A 20365-nucleotide genomic window follows, 5' to 3' on the forward strand; every position below is an offset into this window, starting at 1 on the left:
GTTCGTGCGGCACTCGCACCTTCAGTATACCGCACACTGAAATGGCTGAGCGCCGTCCGGCACGGCTTGAGTGCAGTGCAAGTTTCACAACTTAATAAATTAGAAAAAAAAGTCAGTAGTAAACCGTTACCAATAAATACATACAATAAATAAATATTCATATAAAATTATACCTTTTCAAGATAGTTAAAATAAAAATATCACTAGGAGTTACAATTGACTCATCACGTACGTGTTGAGTGTCCTTAACAACAACGATTAACTATTGAAATGTCCGTCAGGAGATTTTCGCGGTTATTGCCGCCCAATCCATCACTGGATATCCGGACACAACGTATGAAATGAATGCGCTTTATAAGACACGGAAAGCGCTGTCCGCGAATGGCCGTCACTTGGCCACGCTGTGTAACTGAATCAGGTGGCTCCTCACGTTGGCCCGGATCGCCTCCCACGCACAGAAGCTGTAGTTCTGCAACAAAAAGGACATTTCAGAGAATTAATTAGACAGAGAGAGAAAAGGCACTAAATAATAGATAGACAGGAAAGGCACTATATATGAAAGATAGATAGATAGATGTGAAAGACGCCATATACTACTATTATAACAATGGCTAGATAGATCAATATTAAAAGCGCTACTATTTATTTAAGATAGATAGATAGATAGATAGATAGATAGATAGATAGATAGATAGATAGATAGATAGATAGATAGATAGATAGATAGATGAAAGGCACTATATAACAGATAGACAGACATGCTTTATTTGTCTTCAACCGGAAATTGAATCTTTATGGGAGTTCAAGATAAAAATGTGTGTGTATATATATGTATATGTAAATATAAAATAAATATCAATGACAACCCTCCCCCGACACACTTCCGGCTTGACTAAAAGAGCTGCTGCCGTCGATCCCAGGCTTGTTTAGGGCAGTAAGCTGTGCTCAGATCTGACCGCTGGTACTGCAGATTTACATCTAAAGGCATTGACATTTGAACAAGCAGGTCCAGCCTGTGGTGTCCAGCAATGCAACACGCTAATTGAAGTTTTTGGCTTAAATAAATTAGGACAGATTCAACTGGTCAGGTTCACTTATCAGATCCACTCTAGACCCCCTGGAGGTCGTAGTAAAAGAGATAACAAAGACAAAGCTGAGTGCCATTATGAACAACACTGCACATATTCTCTCTGACACCAACACTGAGGACTTTCAGAAAACAAATTATTCAACACAAGTGAATCAAGAAATACGACATGGGGACCTTTTGCACCAACAGCAATATGCCTGTATAGCGCCTCACTGGGATTATGATAGGCAAGTCAGATATTTTTCATTTTTTAATTTTGTACCTACTTAATCTTTCTGGTGTGTCTTTAGACCACAATCCATCTATCTATTTATCTATCTATAGTGCTTTTCATGTCTAACTATCAATCTATTCATGATATAGTGCCTTTCCTATCTTTCTATCTATTACATACTGCCATATCTAATTTAATTATTATATAGTGCATTTGTTACTGAGATCTATCTATTATTTACTGCCTACAATATCTACCTATCTATTATATAGTGTCGTTCATATCTAATCTATCTCTTACATAGTGTCTTTCCTATCTATCAATTATATAGCACCCTTCAAAGCTATTTATCTAATTAACTCTTGTGCTCCCAGTACTGGCCCCTGGCAGAATTACAGTTCTGACTCAGACATAACGGCAAGTATCTTCCTACTTAAAGATGTTGATTGTTTCTACAGCCTTTAGCACCTCCATCTACATAGTATTATATAGTATCCTATCTATCTATCTATCTATCTATCTATCTATCTATCTATCTATCTATCTATCTATCTATCTATCTATCTATCTATCTATCTATCTATCTCATATATTGCCTTTCAGATCTGTCTATCCATTATATAGTGCCTTTCATTTCTATCTATTTATCTAAACGAGAGTGCTTTTTATGTCTAACTATAAATCAATTTATGATATAGTGCCTTTCCTACCTTTCTATCTCTTATATACTGCCTTTCATATCTATTATATAGTGCATTAGTCATTCATCTTATCATGTAGGGCATTTCACACCTATTATAGGGTGCCTATCATGTCTACCTATCTATTATATAGTGCCTTTCCTATCTAATCTATCTTATATAGTGCCTTTCATAAGGTGGCGCAGTGGTAGTGCTGCTGCTTTGCAGTAAGGAGACTGTGGAAGATTGTGGGTTCGCTTCCCGGTTCCTCCCTGTGTGGATAGCGCTTTGAGTACTGAGAAAAGCGCTATATAAATGTAATGAATTATTATTTTAATTATCTATCTATCATATATTACCTTTTATATGTCATAACCACGCGCTTTCCATCACAGGGTGTCCAGAATCGGACTTCAGCCCTGGACTGGCGGCAGGGCGCTATATGGGTAACTCGTTAGTCTGGCGTCCCATCCAGAGTTTGCTCCTGCCATCTGCCCAGTGTTCCCCGGATAGGCTCGACCCCCGTTACCTTGACAGATTAATCGGGGTTGTCAATATAAATATCCATTTAAATGTATGAAATTACCTTTTCTTTCAGAATCTTCTGAAGCCCGTCGAAATGTGTCACCAGTCTTCTGTCACTGAGATCAGCAGCATCCGCAGGAAGCTAACAGAAACGGAATAATGAACAGCCGTCAGACCAACGTGGAGTGAGTTACGAGTCCCAAATCGCGGACCCCCATCGCCGTCGAGTACTTACACACTTCTCGAACTCCTGCACTTTGGTGAAAATGTTGTTGCGAAACGTCAACTTGCAGGTTTCATTCCACGACGATGGCATCCCCTCGTTCATAAAAATCTTTTCAATCTGAAGCAGAACTTCGTAAATGAGAGCATTGGCGCTGGTCTGCAGAAATAAAATATCATTAAACATGTCAGCCTGAACATTCCTTTTAACTTTATGTTGTGTTGCTTCTTTAAAACGTTCTGAAGTTTACTAATTAAAAACATATTCGTGATTTTCCAATCACCTTCAATAAAAGAATCCAATAAAATTGCTTCAGTTAATTAAAATCGAGTATAGTGCCGGAGCCGAAGCCCACCCTGCACCTTTGGTAACACATTAAGGACCATCATAATGCCGATCACAGGGACGGACACTCTCATATTCAGATAATCGAATAAACCTGACAGCTAGTCGGCGGGTTGCACAAGGACCACCACAACACTACAGGTAAGTCTACAAGGACGGCGCCCGGACCAATAAAGCGAAGGGGTCCAAACTCAGCAGTGCTGTCCAAGCAAATAGCGACTTGCTTCTGAATTCAAGCAAAACACGACTGGTGTCAATGAAATGAAGCAGAAATTCCAAACGACTGATAAATCTGACTCTCAGCTCCTGTTTGTTCACAGGTGACATTTCACGCACCGCTGGCTTTAGACGTCTGCGCATGTGCACACAGCGGCAGAGCCCTCGATTCCAGTCACCGTGTGGAGTTTGGATTTTCTCCAGTGCCTTTCTGGTTTTTCACCCCGTATTCCCTTTTCATCTCTTAGACCTGAATACGGACTGCTCACTTTGTGTTTTCCATACGAGCGAGTGGACCACGAGACAAAGTGTAACAACTGGCCATCTTAAACACCCGAAGAAGTCACTAAAGGTTAAGGCATGAGAGCCTTTAGTAGAATAAGAAAAAATAAATGAATGGATTACAGTCTGTAAAATTACAAAAGTTAAAGAAACACGAGGTCAACCTAAGCATTTACTTCTTCAATAATCGATAGAGAGAAACAATTGAACATTCTGATCGAATAACCCGTCCATCATTAAAGAAGATCATCCTACCTTCGAAGATCTGTAGCAATCCATTGGAAAATTAATTTTCAATTTCTCCCAAAAGCACTGCTTAGGGAAGTCGCCTCCCTGGTCAAAGGAAAAGGAAGACAAAGATAAGAAAACAGCGCAGAGCCCAAACACCGAGAGGCGGTCACACGTGAAGGTGAACTCACCAGAGACTTAAGCAGCTCCACGTTTTCCTTGTTGAAGTTCCTCTGAAAGTTGCACTTGAGAGGCAAGGCGGCAAAGCCCGAGCAGAGGCAAGAAAGGATGAGCGGCGCAAAGATGGTGAGATGAGCCATGACGAGGGCGACACGACGACTTGTCCTTTACGTGTCCGGCACGGGGAAGAGAAGCGCAGTCAGAGGGACGTTTATAGGCAGTTGATCTGAGAGGATCGCTTGAAAACGAGTGTGCATTGTGAACGAATCCCCAAAATTTATATGACAGACGGCAAAAATACCCGAAGAAAAAAAGGAAGACGCGACGTATTGTGTTTCGCTTTCCTCTTTTCAAATTTCTCAGTGCTGTATATTTGTTGTGCAGGCAATTTCAAACATGAGCGAAAAAGTGACATGTTCGTGTACTCGCTGAGATAGATAGATAGATAGATAGATAGATAGATAGATAGATAGATAGATAGATAGATAGATAGATAGGTGAAAGGCACTATATAATGATAGATAGATAGATAGATAGATAGATAGATAGATAGATAGATAGATAGATAGATAGATAGATAGATAGATAGATAGATAGGTGAAAGGCACTATATAATGATAGATAGATAGATAGATAGATAGATAGATAGATAGATAGATAGATAGATAGATAGATAGATAGATAGATAGATAGATAGATAGGTGAAAGGCACTATATAATGATAGATAGATAGATAGATAGATAGATAGATAGATAGATAGATAGATAGATAGATAGATAGATAGATAGATCCCTGCCAGCATAAGCCTCATCAGCAAGTCAGAAAATGAACATTCAGTACGTAAACGAATACATAACTGGACGTACGGATAAATTAAACGCAGACAAGCCAGAGGATTTCTTGCATGGCCACTTAAACAGACCACTGGTTGAGTCGCGGCGCTGCGTCATCTTCGTCTACTTGCTCTCCACATTTTCATATATACGTTGTGTCTGTCCCGTTATTTAATAGCATGCCACGCCATCCCAGCTATACCCGCTTCTTCTTCAGCAGGCTCGCTTGTAGTATTTAACACTAAATTAATGAAGCGCTTCTCCGTTTGTCAAAGCAGACGCTAATAAACAGATACACAAACTATCAGGGGGTCCGCACGGTGTAAGGAGACCGGAGTTCGCTTCCCGGGTCCTACCTGCGTGGAGTTTGCATGTTCTTCCCGTGTCTGCGTGGGTTTCCTCCGGGTGCTCCGGTGCATTGGCGATACTAACTTGTCCCTATAGTGTGTGCTTGGTGTGTGGGTGTTCTGCGGTGGGCTGGCGCCCTGCCCGGGGTTTGTTTCCTGCCTTGCGCCCTGTGTTGGCTCCGGCAGAGCCCCGTGACCCTGTAGTTAGGATATAGCGGGTTGGACAATGACTGACTGATGACATGAATGGCTGACAAACTATCAAGTCACTCTCCACTAACATAAGCCCAAGTGTTATAAAGTGGTTTTTGTTCCTGCCATCACTGGTCACATGGCTTGGTTTTTGATGAAAGTCGACCTATGAATTAAACTTAGTACTTAACTATTGATGCACATGTGACCACATATCACGTGATATCTCTAAGCCAGGGGTTCTCAACCTTTTTTTCCCCCAAACTAATAATTAGGAACAACAGAAGTTGTTTTTGGGGAGATTACCAAGTGGTTTGTGTCTGTGTACAGATTTTAATTTTACTTGTATATGCCAAATACTTTTTTTTTTTTTAAGGAGAGATTATCATACAGGGGTGGCATGGTGGCGCAGTGGGTACCGCTGCTGCCTCGCAGTTAGGAGACTCTCTGCATGGAGATAGATAGAAGTGCCTGGAGCATGGGAAAGGTGCTATATAAATAAAATGTATTATTATTATTATTATTATGGAGTTTGCATGTTCTCCCCGTGTCTGCGTGGATTTCCTCCGGGTACTCCGAGGTGAGAGTGAGAGTGGGTTAGGGTTGTCAAACCTGTTAAAGAAGTTGTTCATTTGGTTTGCTCTCTTCACGTCTCTCTCGATGGTGGTACCCCGCTTCGAGCTGCAGCCAGTGATGATCTTCATCCCATCCCACACTTCCTTCATGCTGTTATTCTGCAACTTCTGCTCCAGGAGACCTGGGTTCGCTTCCCGGGTCCTCCCTGCGTGGAGTTTGCATGTTCTCCCCGTGTCTGCGTGGGTTTCCTTCCACAGTGCAAAGACATGCAGGTTAGGTGGATTGGCGTTTCTAAATTGGCTCTAGTGTGTGTTTGGTGGGTGGGTGTGTTTGTGTGTGTCCTGCGGTGGGTTGGCGCCCTGCCCGGGATTGGTCCCTGCCTTGTGCCCTGTGTTGGCTGGGATTGGCTCCAGCAGACCCCCGTGACCCTGTGTTTGGATTCAGCGGGTTGGAAAATGGATGGATGGATTATATAATTGCTTCCCTATCTATGGTACGGCATATGAAACGATAGTGCCGTACCACAAAAAACAAAACGTTACTTAATCACGATAATCTTTCCTGGCCTCAGATTCTGATCCTTGACACTGGCTGCCATCTCTCGGATATTAGAACAGCATTATAAACAGTGAAGGAATTCAGAGCCTATAATCAGACAGTAACATTTCGTCATTCTGTTTTTGCTGCCCGCCGGGTATCCCAGCAAAGCTGGAAACCTCAGCGCTGATTGGCTGTAAAGAAGCCGCCGTGCCTTTCATCATCACTCGAACTCCCGTCACTGTCCTCCTGGAGCTCAATGCGCATGTGCAGTAAATGCTGCCGCCTTGCAGCTTCTCTTTCGTCATGGTTTGGAAAGTGAAAATAACTGTTCTGTGAAATTCCTTTTACTTTTTGTTTGTTCTAAAATTTTACATTAATAATTATGAATGCCGTTAGGGTCATGGCTTGTTTTACATGTATTATAGTACTAGGGTGTTGTACCGTGTTAGCCGTTATGAATGTAGTGAAAAGTCAAGAATTATGACACCTTTTATTCCATCCATCCATTATCCAACCCACTATATCCTAACTACATGGTCACGGGGGTCTGCTGGAGCCAATCCCCGCCAACAGGGCGCAAGGCAGGAAACAAACTTCGGGCAGGGCGCCAGCTCACAGCACACCTTTTATTGGCTAACTAAAAAGATTACAATATGCAAGAAGGGGCCTGAGTTGCCTCGAAAGCTTGCATATTGTAATCTTTTTAGTTAGCCAAAAAAAAGGTGTAATTTACTTGACTTTTCCCTAAAATTATATTAATAAAAAGTTTAATACGTAGTAAAAAGATGAATTAAGTGACGATCACGGTGCACACAACACACACGCGAGCTCCCGTTTTCTATTTCTGTATGAATTCTTCAAGTCTCTTCTACGCAGCTTTGATTGATCTGAATAGTTGATGAAGTGAATAGTCAGTCACTCAGTCAGTCATCTTTCAACCCGTTATATCCTAACACAGGGTCACGGGGGTCTGCTGGAGCCAATCCCAGCTAGCACAGGGCACAAGGCAGGAACAAACCTCGGGCAGGGCGCCAGCCCACCACAGTGAAGTGAATAGTTAAAGAATCTATCTAATAATATAACGTCTTTCACAACTATTATGAAGAACCTTCCCTGCCTATATTTACATCTTTTATATAGTGCCTTTATTATCTTTATATATTTTATGTCCTTATTGTTTAACTTTTGGACTGGCCGTACACAATCAGTAATTCGTTACACAATCACGACAAACATGCCTGGCCGAATGACCGCATTGGCGGCGTAGTCTGGTATTTCACACTGGCGGCCATCTCTCGAACATCAAGGCAGCATTTTAAACTGTAAAGGGATTCAGAGCCTATAATCAGGCAGTAAGATTTCGTCATTCTATTTTTGCTGCCAGTCGAGTAACCCAGCAAAGCTGGAAACCTCAGCGGTGATTGGCTGTGAAGAAGCCGCCGTGCGTTTCATTCTCCCTCGAAGTCCCGGCACTGTCCCGCTGGAGCTCAATGCGCATGTGCGCTAATACTGCCGGCATGCTGTTCCTCTTTCGTCACGGTAGAAAGTGAAATAACTGTTCTGTGCAAATTCACTTTACTTTTTGTTTGTTCTAAAATTTTACATTAACAATCATGAATACTGCTAGGGTCATGTCTTGTTTTACATGTATTTTCCCTAAAACTATATTAATAAAAAGTTTAATAGTGACGTGGTAAAAAAAAAAGATGACAAATAACACAGTGCACACAACACGCGGGCGAGCACCTGTTTCCTTTTTCTGTACGAATTCTTCTACACAGCTTTTATTATTATTACTATTGTGAAGAACCTTCCCAAAATTTACATCTGTTATATAGTGCCTTTATTATCTTTGTATATTTTTATGTCCTTTCTGTTTCATTTTTGGACTGGACGTACACAATCAACAATTCGTTACACAATCACGACAAACTTGCCTGGCCAAATGGCCGCCTTGGCAGCATATTGTGATCTTTCACACTGGCTGCGATCTCTCGAACATCAACACAGCATTATAAACAGTGAAGGAATTCAGAGTCTATAATCAAAGAGTAAGATTCCGTCACTCTGTTCTTGCTGCCCGTAGGGTAGTCTAGAAAAGCAGGAAACCTCAGCGCTGATTGTCTGTGAAAAAGCTGCCGGGCGTTTCATCATACCTCGGAGTCCAGGCACGGAATTCCCAGCGTCGTTTTAGTAATGGAGCACAGTGCGCATGCGCACTAATGCAGCCGGCGTGCCGCTCCTGTTTCGTCATGATTTAGAAAGCGAAAGGAACTTTGGTGAGTTAATTCCTTTTACTTTTGAGAACATGGCCAAACGAAGGTTAAATATCTTGTGGCGTATCTGCAATTTTTATTCTGCCCTGGTACCAAAATGTGGGGTTCCAATACAGAGTGAGACTCCTGCTGAGCGACCGTTGTCACACATAGTAAAAAAAAAAACATTAATTTTAAATTTGGTGACATATTTTTGTGGTAATGTGCCTTACTGGCATTACCAGCATTTAAATAAAATTAGTTTAGTGTCCTCTGCAGTGTTAAGAGAGAGGCATTTGTTTGGGGAAAAAAAAGACAAAAAGGTATAAAGAAAGGACTCTTGCCTTTTTCTTTTCTTTTCGATAATGCAGAGAGACGTCTTTGCTGACGATATGAGCGCCTTTTGAGGGGCGTCGCGGCGGGTCTCGTGTAGACTGGAAAGGCAGCCCTGCCATTGACCGGCCGGGATGGCATTGTCTGTCTTCCACTCGTGCGCGTGTCTCCCGCGACCTCATAACACCAGAAGAGTGAAAATGAGCGACGCACCTTAGTATTTGTTTGCCGCGGTTTAGAAAATGGATCCCGTCTGGGCAGTAGCTCGGGAACAAAAAAAAATGCTTACATCCACTTTAGGGAGAAGCGCAGGTCGCGTCTCAAATGCCGGTACAGCTATGCTCGTGCTCGCGCCGGCTGCTCGAACTTTTAAACTAGTTGTGCGGAGCAGGAGACGCCACTTTTCGTGGATGCGTTCACGTCATCGCGTGCCCGCGGATGGATGACGTAGAACAGTTTAATTGATCGGCGCCCTCGCAGAAGGGAATTACGGCCTCTAGAGAGGGTCTTGTTGGTAGATCTTGCCAACAGAAAGGTACTTGGTAGAACCCCGTCTTGAATTTACCAAGCACTACAGCTTGTGCCTTGATTATTGTAAATATTTTTTTTGTATATATATTTTCATAAATATCTCTGCATTACCTTTGGTGGAGGTATTTATTGGGTTTACTGTTTATTTTTGTATATACACTTTTTCTCTTTTTTCTGTATTTTGAATATTTTTATTTTTGGTGAATCCTGTACTTATACACTGTTTAAAGGAGCAGCTTCCTGACTTGGATCACTGTGGAGGACGACAGCTTCATATTGGGTTTTGTGTATATATGGGTTTCACTAGTTTGTGTGCATTATTCTTTTTCATTTGGGACTATAAATACTGTATATAGTCACCATTTTTGGGCTCCATTCAATTACTGTTTTTGTGTGTCCTTTGCGGTATTGGACTGTGTATTGACATATAAATTCCACAGGACGTTATTTTTGTTTTTCTTTAAGTGCACCTGTAAATAAAACCTCACTTTATTTTTCAAAAAACCCAACCCTTTTTGTGTATGTGTCTCCCTGTCTTACACCATCATCCTGGTCACGCTCGGTCCCACATACTAGACACCTAGAATGGAGGCTGGTGACCCCAATTCTAAATTTTAAAATTTTAAATCCCCGATGTGCATTTTCAAGCAACACCGTGCCACCTGTTGGTCTCTCAGCACCAAAATCTAACGAGTCTGTCATAAAGGATTAATGAGGTGGCACGACGTGGTCACGTGGTTGTAAGCCACTGCTTTTCAAACTGGGAGCCATCAGGGTTCACTTGGTGGCTGTAGCAGTCCTGATAAAGTTGATGTTAAAAAATAATAAAAAATCAAATTCCTGTTTTAAAAATAGATAAGTCAAACATGTACTTTACCTTCCAGGTTCCACTGAAGGATGTGATACCTCGCTGGGACGAGAGGGGGCGCTGTTGCTAATGGTCTTCTGTCATTTTGTTTTCCTCACAGTGCCAAGAAGACACCCACTGAGGGTAAGTGAGATAGAGAAGCCTTGCCCCTTCCACCTTATGCAGCATTAAAAGCAGATGACATCGGTTGGCATGAATGATAGCATCGATTCTTGGACCAGAGCAACAGCAGGTGCAGAGCTCCCCAATCTCCGAGCCAGCCTTTAGAGGAGCCTATTTGTTGGCAATTGCATCTGTTTCAGCTGCTGTTCCCACAACTGCCTATTTGTTTTACCTTTATTGAATGTTTTGTTTTCTGCATTAAACTGGGTGAGCCAGTTGGCACCTTAACTTTTCTTCAGGACGCTCTAAAATCTGTTACATCGATCATGCCAATGTAGTTACAGCCCAGAGCAGAGGTTCTCAACTTGTGTGGTACAAGAGCAACTACCAGGTGGCATGAAGTATGTGAAGGAAGAAACACAAAACAAAAATGGTGGGAAAAGGCAGTTAGGAACAGCAGTCAAAACTCACCGTGAATCACATGCTTCAGTCCCACCACTCATCTCACGGTGCTCTTGACACTTAACTCCTCTTCTTTCTCTTCGATCTGGCCTCATTCTCCTCCTCATTGCCCACCACCTATGCCAATTCCAAGTCTCCCACTGCTCATATGGGGTCACTGTTTCAATTTACACCTGGGTAATTAATCTACCTTAAAAAACTACAAGTGCCCGTGTCTCTCTGTATCTGTGCGTTCACCTTGTTGCTATTCCTCCATCATTCCAGCAGAAATAAAATGCATTGCTACAAATATTAGTGCCATCTGTTAGAATGCAAAATGGTGCATCACAAACATTTGCAGGAATATATTTTATTTCTACAAATGCAACTGAAGCGCCACCTGTTAGAATGATAGACAGTTGGTACATCACAAACATTTGTAGCACTGCATTTTATTTCTACAAATGTAACTGAAGCGCCATCTGTTAGAATGAAAAACAGTTGTACATCACAAACGTTTGTAGCAATGCATTTTATTACTACATATATTATAAACTACACTCCAATAGAAGGTGCACAGCAAACGTTAACGCTGAAGTCTAATTTGATTACTTGTAATTGATTTCATCCTGTCTTAGATGGGCAGCACAGCTAGTAATAAAAGAAATGTGTATCTATTACATGGCGCATTTCAGGTCTATCTATCTATCTATCTATCTATCTATCTATCTATCTATCTATCTATCTATCTATCTATCTATCTATCTATCTATCTATCTATCGTGCCTTTCATATCTATCTATCAATTATATAGTGCCTTTCACATCTATCTATCTATCTATCTATCTATCTATCTATCTATCTATCTATCTATCAATTATATAGTGCCTTTCACATCTATCTATCTATCTATCTATCTATCTATCTATCTATCTATCTATCTATCTATCTATTATATAGTGCCTTTCACATCTATCTATCTATTATAAAGTACTTTTAATACCTGTCTATCTATCTGCTATATAGTGCCTTTCCTAACTATCCATTTGATTTGTAGTGCGTTTCCTATCCATTTCTCTAACTGTTGCTGTTCTTATGAATCGCATATATCTTTGTCTACCTATTATATTGTGCCATTATTCTATCTATCTATCTATCTATCTATCTATCTATCTATCTATCTATCTATCTATCTATCTATCTATCTATCTATCTCACCGAGTACCAAAATGTCACTTTTTCGCTCATGTTTGAAATTGCCTGCACAACAATGCGGCGGTAAGAATTTTGGAAAAGTGGAAAGCGAAACACAATACGTCGCGTCTTCCTTTTTTCCTTCGGGTATTTTTGCCGTCTGTCATATAAATTTGGGGATTCGTTCGCAAAAGCACACTCGTTTTCAAGCGATCCTCTCAGATCAACTGCCTATAAACGTCCCTCTGACTGCGCTTCTCTTCCCCGTGCCGGACACGTAAAGGACAAGTCGTCGTGTCGCCCTCGTCATGGCTCATCTCACCATCTTTGCGCCGCTCATCCTTTCCTGCCTCTTCTCGGGCTTTGCCGCCTTGCCTCTCAAGTGCAACTTTCAGAGGAACTTCAACAAGGAAAACGTGGAGCTGCTTAAGTCTCTGGTGAGTTCACCTTCACGTGTGACCGCCTCTCGGTGTTTGGGCTCTGCGCTGTTTTCTTATCTTTGTCTTCCTTCTCCTTTAACCAGGGAGGCGACTTCCCTAAGCAGTGCTTTTGGGAGAAATTGAAAATTAATTTTCCAGTGGACTGCTACAGCTCTTCGAAGGTAGGGTGACCTTCTTAATGATTTACTTTATCAGAAAGTACATTTTTTCTCTGTCGATTATTGAAAACGTGTTTAGGCTGGCCTCGTGTTCCTTTAACATGTGCAATTTTACAGACTGTAATCAATTCATTTATTTTTTCTTATTCTACTAAAGGCTCTCGTGCCTTAACCTTTAGTGACTTCTTCAGATGTTTAAGATGGCCAGTTGTTACACTTTGTCTCGTGGTCCACTCGCTCGTATGGACAACCAGTCCGTGTGCAGGTCTATGAGATGAGAAGGGAATAACCAGAAAGGCACTGGAGAAACATCCAAACTCCACACGGTGACTGCAATTGAGGGCTCTGCTGTTGTGTGCACATGCGCAGACGTCTAAAGCCGGCCCTGCGTGAAATGTCACCTGTGAACAAACAGGAGCTCAAAGTCAGATTTATTAGTCGTTTAGAATTTCTACTTCATTCAATTAAAATAACTTGAGATTGAGTTCAGAAGCAAGTTGCCATATGCTTGGACAACACTGCTGGAGTTTGGACTCCTTCACTTCACTGGTTCGGGCGCCTTCCGTCTAGACAGACCAGTGTAGTGTGGGGTGGTACCTGTGCAGCCCACCTACCAGCTGTCAGGTTTATTCGATTATCTTATATGATAGTGTCCGCCCCTGTGATGGGATTGATGGTGGTCCTTAATATGTGCCCAAAGGTGCAGGTTGGGATTTGGCTCCCCTCCACTAAGCCACTTTAAATAACTGTTGTATTTTTATCGAATAATTGCATGTAATTGGAAAATCACGAGTACTTTTTTTTAATTATTAAACATCAGAACGTATTAAAGAAAAAACACAACATAAAGTTAAAAAGAATCTTCAGGCTGATATGTTTAATGATATTTTATTTCTGCAGACCAGCGCCAGTTTTTTCATTTACGAAGTTCTGCTTCAGATTGAAAAGATTTTTATGAACGAGGGGATGCCATCGTCGTGGAATGAAACCTGCAAGTTGACGTTTCGCAACAATATTTTCACCAAAGTGCAGGAGTTCAAGAAGTGTGTAAGTACTCGACGGCGATGGGGGTCCGCGATTTGGGACTCGTAACTCACTCCACGTTGGTCTGACGGCTGTTCATTATTCCGTTTCTGTTAGCTTCCTGCGGATGCTGCTGATCTCAGTGACAGAAGACTGGTGACACATTTCGACGGGCTTCAGAAGATTCTGAAAGAAAAGGTAACTTCATACATTTAAATGGATATTTATATTGACAACCCCGATTAATTCATTAAGATAAGGGGGGTCGAGCTTATGTGGGGAGCACAGAGCAGAAGCAAACTCTGGACGGGACGCCAAACTAACAAATACAGCATTTCCTGGGCCAACCCAAAGTAACATACGCATAGAGGATGCACTCCAACAGCTGGCGCATCACAAACATTTGTAGCAAAGCATTTTATTTCTAAATGTTTGCATGTTTCTACATTTATTATGTTTTTAATGCGCCATCTATTGGAGCAAATGGCATTCTGGGACAGATGTGGCCTTCTGACTCTGTATTCGAAATCGCGTGTTTACAACATATGAAAGGCACCATATAATAGATAGATAGATAGATAGATAGATAGATAGATAGATAGATAGATAGATATGAAAGGCACTATATAATAGATAGATAGATAGATAGATAGATAGATAGATAGATAGATAGATAGATAGATAGATAGATAGATAGATAGATATGAAAGGCACTATATAAAGATAGATAGATAGATAGATAGATAGATAGATAGATAGATAGATAGATAGATAGATAGATAGATAGATAGATAGATAGATAGATAGATAGATAGATAATGATCTGAAGACACACCAGAAAGACTAAAAAAGGTTGAAATTAAAAAGAACAAAAATCTTCCGACTTGTCTGTCATGGTCACAGTGACGCATTATACAGGTGTATTGCTGAGGTCCCCCATTCGCATTTTTGACACACTTATGTTGAATAATTTGTTGCTTGACAGTCAGAGAGAGGATGTGCACCTTTGTTCGTAATGGCACTCAGCTCTGTCTTCATTCTGTCTTTTGCTACAACCTCCAGAGGGTCCAGAGTGGGTTCCATAACCAAACCTGCCCAGTTGAGTCTATCCAAATCTATGTAAGCCAAAAAACGTCAATTAGCATGTTGGATTTTTGGACACTATACGGACCTACTCTTTTCAAATCTCAGCACAGCTTTCTGCCATGAATAAGCCTGGGGTTCTCATATGTGTTTGGGGGGGGGGGGGGGGGGTATTTATTTGTTCATTTATTTATTTACCTACCTTCTGTAAATGTTTAATTTGAACTTGAGGACAAATAAACCATTTCTATCTATCTATCTATCTATCTATCTATCTATCTATCTATCTATCTATCTATCTATCTATCTATCTATCTATCTATCTATCTATCTGTTATATAGTGCCTTTCCTGTCTATCTATTATATAGTGCCTTTTCTCTCTCTGTCTAATTAATTCTCTGAAATGTCGTTTTTGTTGCAGAACTACAGCTTCTGTGCGTGGGAGGTGATCCGGGCCGACATGAGGCGCCACCTAATTCACTTACACAGCCTGGCTAAGTGACAGCCATTCGCGGACTGCGCCTCCTGTGTCTTATAAAGCTCATTCATTTCATACGTTGTGCCTGGATATCTAGTAATGGATTGGCCGGCAATAACCCCCAAATATCTAACGGACATTTCGATCGTTGTTGATAAGGACACTCAACGCGTACCTGATGGGTCAATTGTAACTCCTGCTGATTCAAGCAATATTTTTATGGCAACTATCTTTAATATGTATATTTTATTTGAATATTTATTTATTTATATACAGTACAGTATTTATTTTGTTATTATTTATTTGTAACGGTTTACCTGTCGTCTTTCGATCCATTTGTTATTTATTAAGTTATGAAACATACCCTGGACTCAAGACATCAAGAACTGTGAAGTCCAGATATTTCAATCTGCAGTATTGAACGTGTGTGTGGGAGGTCGGTGGACTACATTTATATCCAGCACTCCGTCCAGGGTTGGTTCCTTTTGCTGTCTCAACTCGACTAAGAGGCTAAGCCAATGAGTTGATCTCTGAATGTAACCAGAATGTGCAGTATTACACGTTTTTTTGACTTTCATTTTTTTTATGATTTTTTTGTTTGTGTGCTCTGTTTAAGCATTCATTTATAAATACATCTATTTATAGCTCAGTATTTATATTTTTAACAATTATGATATTTATATAATACAGAGAATTGTCAATGTCTGTAATGCTGTATTTTTATAATGTGAAACACAAATAAATATATACCTTATACAAGCAAATCAGCATTTTTCACATTTTTCGTTCACCCCACCCCCAGCTCAACATCTACCCCAACCCGGGGCGCTCTATGCACCAGCCACTTCCCGTCTCTGCCGCTTAAGTTGTGGAGAAGAGGGGCTGAACGCACGCTTAAACGGTGATACAATGGGTAGCAAATACATTTTTTTAACCTCCTCTTTGCTCAATCAGCTGTTAGCTTGCTGCTGCTGCTGTTTCTGCTGCCGTGCTGCAGCGCTCTGAACATTTAAAAGCCTGTACAGCAGCTGTCCTTTTGTCTCACTGTCTAGTCTTGCAGAACATTAAAGTGTCTCAGAGAAAATCACATCTCGTCTCCTTCCAAGCTTTCCAATAGTGTGGTCCAGATCTAATTATGCATTTTTCATTACGCTATAACTTATTAAGTTTACAGTAATCCCTCCTCCATCGCGGGGGTTGCGTTCCAGAGCCACCCGCGAAATAGGAAAATCCGCGAAGTAGAAACCATATGTTTATATGGTTATTTTTATATTGTCATGCTTGGGTCACAGATTTGCGCAGAAACAAAGGAGGTTGTAGAGAGACAGGAACGTTATTCAAACACTGCAAACAAACATTTGTCTCTTTTTCAAAAGTTTAAACTGTGCTCCATGACAAGACAGAGATGACAGTTCTGTCTCACAATTAAAAGAATGCAAACATATCTTCCTTTTCAAAGGAGTGCAAAGCAAGCAGTCAAAAAAAAAATCAATAGGGCTTTTAAGTATGCGAAGCACCGCCGGTACAAAGCTGTTGAAGGCGGCAGCTCACACCCCCTCTGTCAGGAGCAGGAAGAGAGAGAGAGAGAGAGAGAGAGAGATAGAGAGAGAGACAGATAAAAAAAATCAATACGTGCCCTTTGAGCTTTTAAGTATGCGAAGCTCCGTGCAGCATGTCCTTCAGGAAGCAGCTGCACACAGCCCCCCTGCTCACACCCCCCTACGTCAGCACAAGAGAGAGAGAGAGAGAGAGAGAGAGAAAGTAAGCTGGATAGCTTCTCAGCCATCTGCCAATAGCGTCCCTTGTATGAAATCAACTGGGCAAACCAACTGAGGAAGCATGCACCAGAAATTAAAAGACCTATTGTCCGCAGAAACCCGCAAAGCAGCGAAAAATCCGCGATATATATTTAAATATGCTTACATATAAAATCCGCGATGGAGTGAAGCCGCGAAAGGCGAAGCGCGATATAGCGAGGGATCACTGTATTACATAGAGAATTCACAGCACCTGCTCTTCACAAAGAGATTTTACTTAAAATTCTTTTTGTTTCCGATAGATGGCAGCACCTGCCCTGCATTCCAAAATGGTGGGGAGACGGTTGTCAGTCGAACAGTTGCATAATTAGATCTGGACCACACTAATATATATATATATAAATATATATACTGTTTATGAGTTTACATATCATTTATGTTATTCAAAATGTCTTTCCCTAAAAGTACTTTTTATTGCATTTGAATTCCTGGCTGTTATACATGACTTAGCTCCTCTTTTCCAGCCGTGTTTCTCTTTTGTCATGTTTTAGTTTAACAAGGAAGGTGGGATATAAAGATGCAAACTGTGCATTGAACTGTTCTCTGAATACCTGTAGCTTTTAAAAAAACGTTCATATCATATAACAGAATTCTCTGTCTAATGGTACTATTGATTTATATAAAAACTAGCTGTTCCTCGCTGCTTTCCACACAAACGGGACAAACTTTAAAAATCAATAAAAAATGATGTAATTCTGGCCAAGCGGAATGTACGCTCCACTTCAAATGTTGTCACTGTATCTGATCGCGTTCGGCTCTGACTGGAGCGTCCTCCTCCGTGTAGAGAGAAGAACACATGGCCTTGACATCACTGCCAATGAGCAGCTACCCTAATACACACATAGCTCTGATTTTTTTCTCAAAAACCTGCAAACGTTACTCCTTAACAACCTCTAGATGATAATGTCTGCTGAACAAACAGGTATCGCCAGCTAAGCAGAGTCAAGGTACGCTCTAAAACATGAGCGACTGGAACAGGAGGCTGGGCGTGAGTGAGGAGGGCCGTCCGGCTCCCTACTCCTGAGGTCTAGCATCCCCCTTCCCTCGGCCCGCAGCTTCTCTCTTGGATTCGTGCGAATAAATCATTGCAGAAAGTTAACTCTATACTTAGCGCGATGAGAGGAGTCGCAAAATCAACCATAATGTTCAAGCAAATTATAGAAAGAACCATCTAAATCCCTTAAGTTCTCTCATGAAAAGCGGACAGACAGACAGACAGATGTTGGATTATACACTGAAAAAGTATAACCTCCATCCATCCATTTTCCAACCTGCTGAATCCGAACACAGGGTCACGGGGGTCTACTGGAGCCAATCCCAGCCAACACAGGGCACAAGGCAGGGAACCAATCCCAGGCAGGGTGCCAACCCACCGCAGGACACACACACACACACACCAAGTACACACTAGGGCCAATTTAGAATCGCCAATCCACCTAACCTGCATGTCTTTAGACTGTGGGGGGAAACCAGAGCGCCCGGAGGAAACCCACGCAGACACTGGGGAGAACATGCAATCTCCACGCAGGGAGGACCCGGGAAGCGAACCCGGGTCTCCTAACTGTGAGGCAGCAGCGCTACCACTGCGCCACCCAACTTAAAATAATTGAGGTAATGATTCACACTTAATATTTTCAGTCTGAACCAATGTACTTCTTTTTATCTTATTGAACCCACATTTTTTAAGTTGAGACAGATCATTTAGAGTGCTTTGGTGTAATTCACTTGTTTTATACTGAAGTAAATCTATTTTTTTAAGTTGTTACAATTTAAAATGGTTTCTTGGTCGCAACCTGTTTTTATGCTATTAGAAATATTATGAACATAACATATTCCAATGTTGTACTTTTTACATTTATTTAAAAATCTAGTGCAAATACACAAGCATTTTGCAGTGTAAATCTGAAATATACAACAAAAAATTATTAAACGTTTCTACAGCTTTCTTGAAAGTTACGAGTTCTTATACTTAAAACAGTTGAGAAACAGGGTTACTTACCAGAAATCTTCCGTTATAAAAGTCTGCTGCTGAAAATGACCAGACCTGTATAGTGACGTCCACTCCACTCGGGAAAGTCTTCTTCTTTTTTGGCAGTTGGAAAGCCAGCACGCTGGAAAATTCAACCGGAAGAAAATACAAACGGCCCTCCCACACAGCACACGAACAACTTAAATATTAGGTTAACTGAAATAGGATGTTTATGTTTATTCCCTCCACCATAACTTACTTTGGCACAAACATTTTTTTTTACTTTGATTGAGATCTGAAACCAAATATTTCAAGCTACAACACTAAATGACTAATCTTATGTTGCTTTAAAGAGAAAATTTACGTTGAATGAACAACATCAATGTTATATTTTTTTCAGTGCAGGTAAGTCAAGTTCAGCCACAATGTCTGACCATGTTTTTTTTTTCCTCTCCATTGGTACATAAAACACAAGACACACAAACCTCTCTTTCTGTTCACAAGGCGCACAGCATCTGAGAAGTAGAGCATCCACCTTCTTAATTCCTCCTCACTACCTTATATGTATGGCATTTCCAGGTGAGCACTCGTGGCTGTGAGCTCTCACAAGCACACAAGCCCACCACTACAATTTAAACAAAATGGAGGCTTTCGCAGATTTGTTGGAACAAATTCCCAGGACTGTCACACTTGTGCGTTATGGAAGTGTATACCGTCCCTGCTGATAAAGTCGAACAGCATGCATGGCGCTGCCTTAACACGGTGAGTTTTCCAATCACAAAGAAATGAAAGTCTTTTTATATTTTAAACTCACTGGTACCCTCGACCGTAACCCCGTGTCAGCGCACATTTGAACCTTCTCTTTGACTGGAAGAAAATGTAACATCGTCATTGCCTCTAGATCATGGACATGCTGTATGAAGAAGTATGAAAAGCAAACAGGGAGTACCGCCAGTTCTTCCTGCTCAAATGACATGGCTCTGCTTCGTTTTAGTCATCTCGCTTCTTAAGATTTCGAACTTACCTTCCATAAATCACAATCACATTGTAAAGGTGCATTCGTGAATATGCTAATCAATGCTAATCATCTTCATATGCATTGACGTTGCTGCCGATGTTCATTGGCTTGAAGAGCAGCCTTCCACCTGACGAGACCCCGCCTCCTGCTTTCAAAAGTATTTGCCTGCATGCGCACTACCA

The 20365-nt window shown here is 41.2% G+C and overlaps 2 protein-coding genes across 2 annotated transcripts; one reads left to right on the forward strand and one right to left on the reverse strand.

Moving 5' to 3' along the window:
- Positions 1-266: 266 nt before the first annotated feature.
- On the reverse strand, positions 267-2973 carry LOC114664391 (interferon omega-1-like). The gene is made up of 3 exons (XM_028818475.2): positions 2745-2973; positions 2571-2651; positions 267-469 (listed from the first exon to the last, which is right to left on the reverse strand). Exons 1-3 carry the CDS (start codon positions 2916-2918, stop codon positions 389-391), a joined length of 336 nt encoding a protein of 111 aa, XP_028674308.2. The 5' UTR covers positions 2919-2973; the 3' UTR covers positions 267-388.
- A 9283-nt stretch (positions 2974-12256) lies between these two features.
- LOC114664392 (interferon type A3-like) lies at positions 12257-15495 on the forward strand. The gene is made up of 4 exons (XM_051918930.1): positions 12257-12797; positions 13695-13841; positions 13935-14015; positions 15323-15495. The coding sequence occupies exons 2-4, from the start codon at positions 13749-13751 to the stop codon at positions 15401-15403; spliced, it is 255 nt and encodes an 84-aa protein (XP_051774890.1). The 5' UTR covers positions 12257-12797; positions 13695-13748; the 3' UTR covers positions 15404-15495.
- The last annotated feature ends 4870 nt before the right edge of the window (positions 15496-20365 follow it).

This window comes from Erpetoichthys calabaricus, chromosome 14 (genome assembly GCF_900747795.2).
Source record: "Erpetoichthys calabaricus chromosome 14, fErpCal1.3, whole genome shotgun sequence".
Taxonomy (NCBI): Eukaryota; Metazoa; Chordata; class Cladistia; order Polypteriformes; family Polypteridae; genus Erpetoichthys; species Erpetoichthys calabaricus.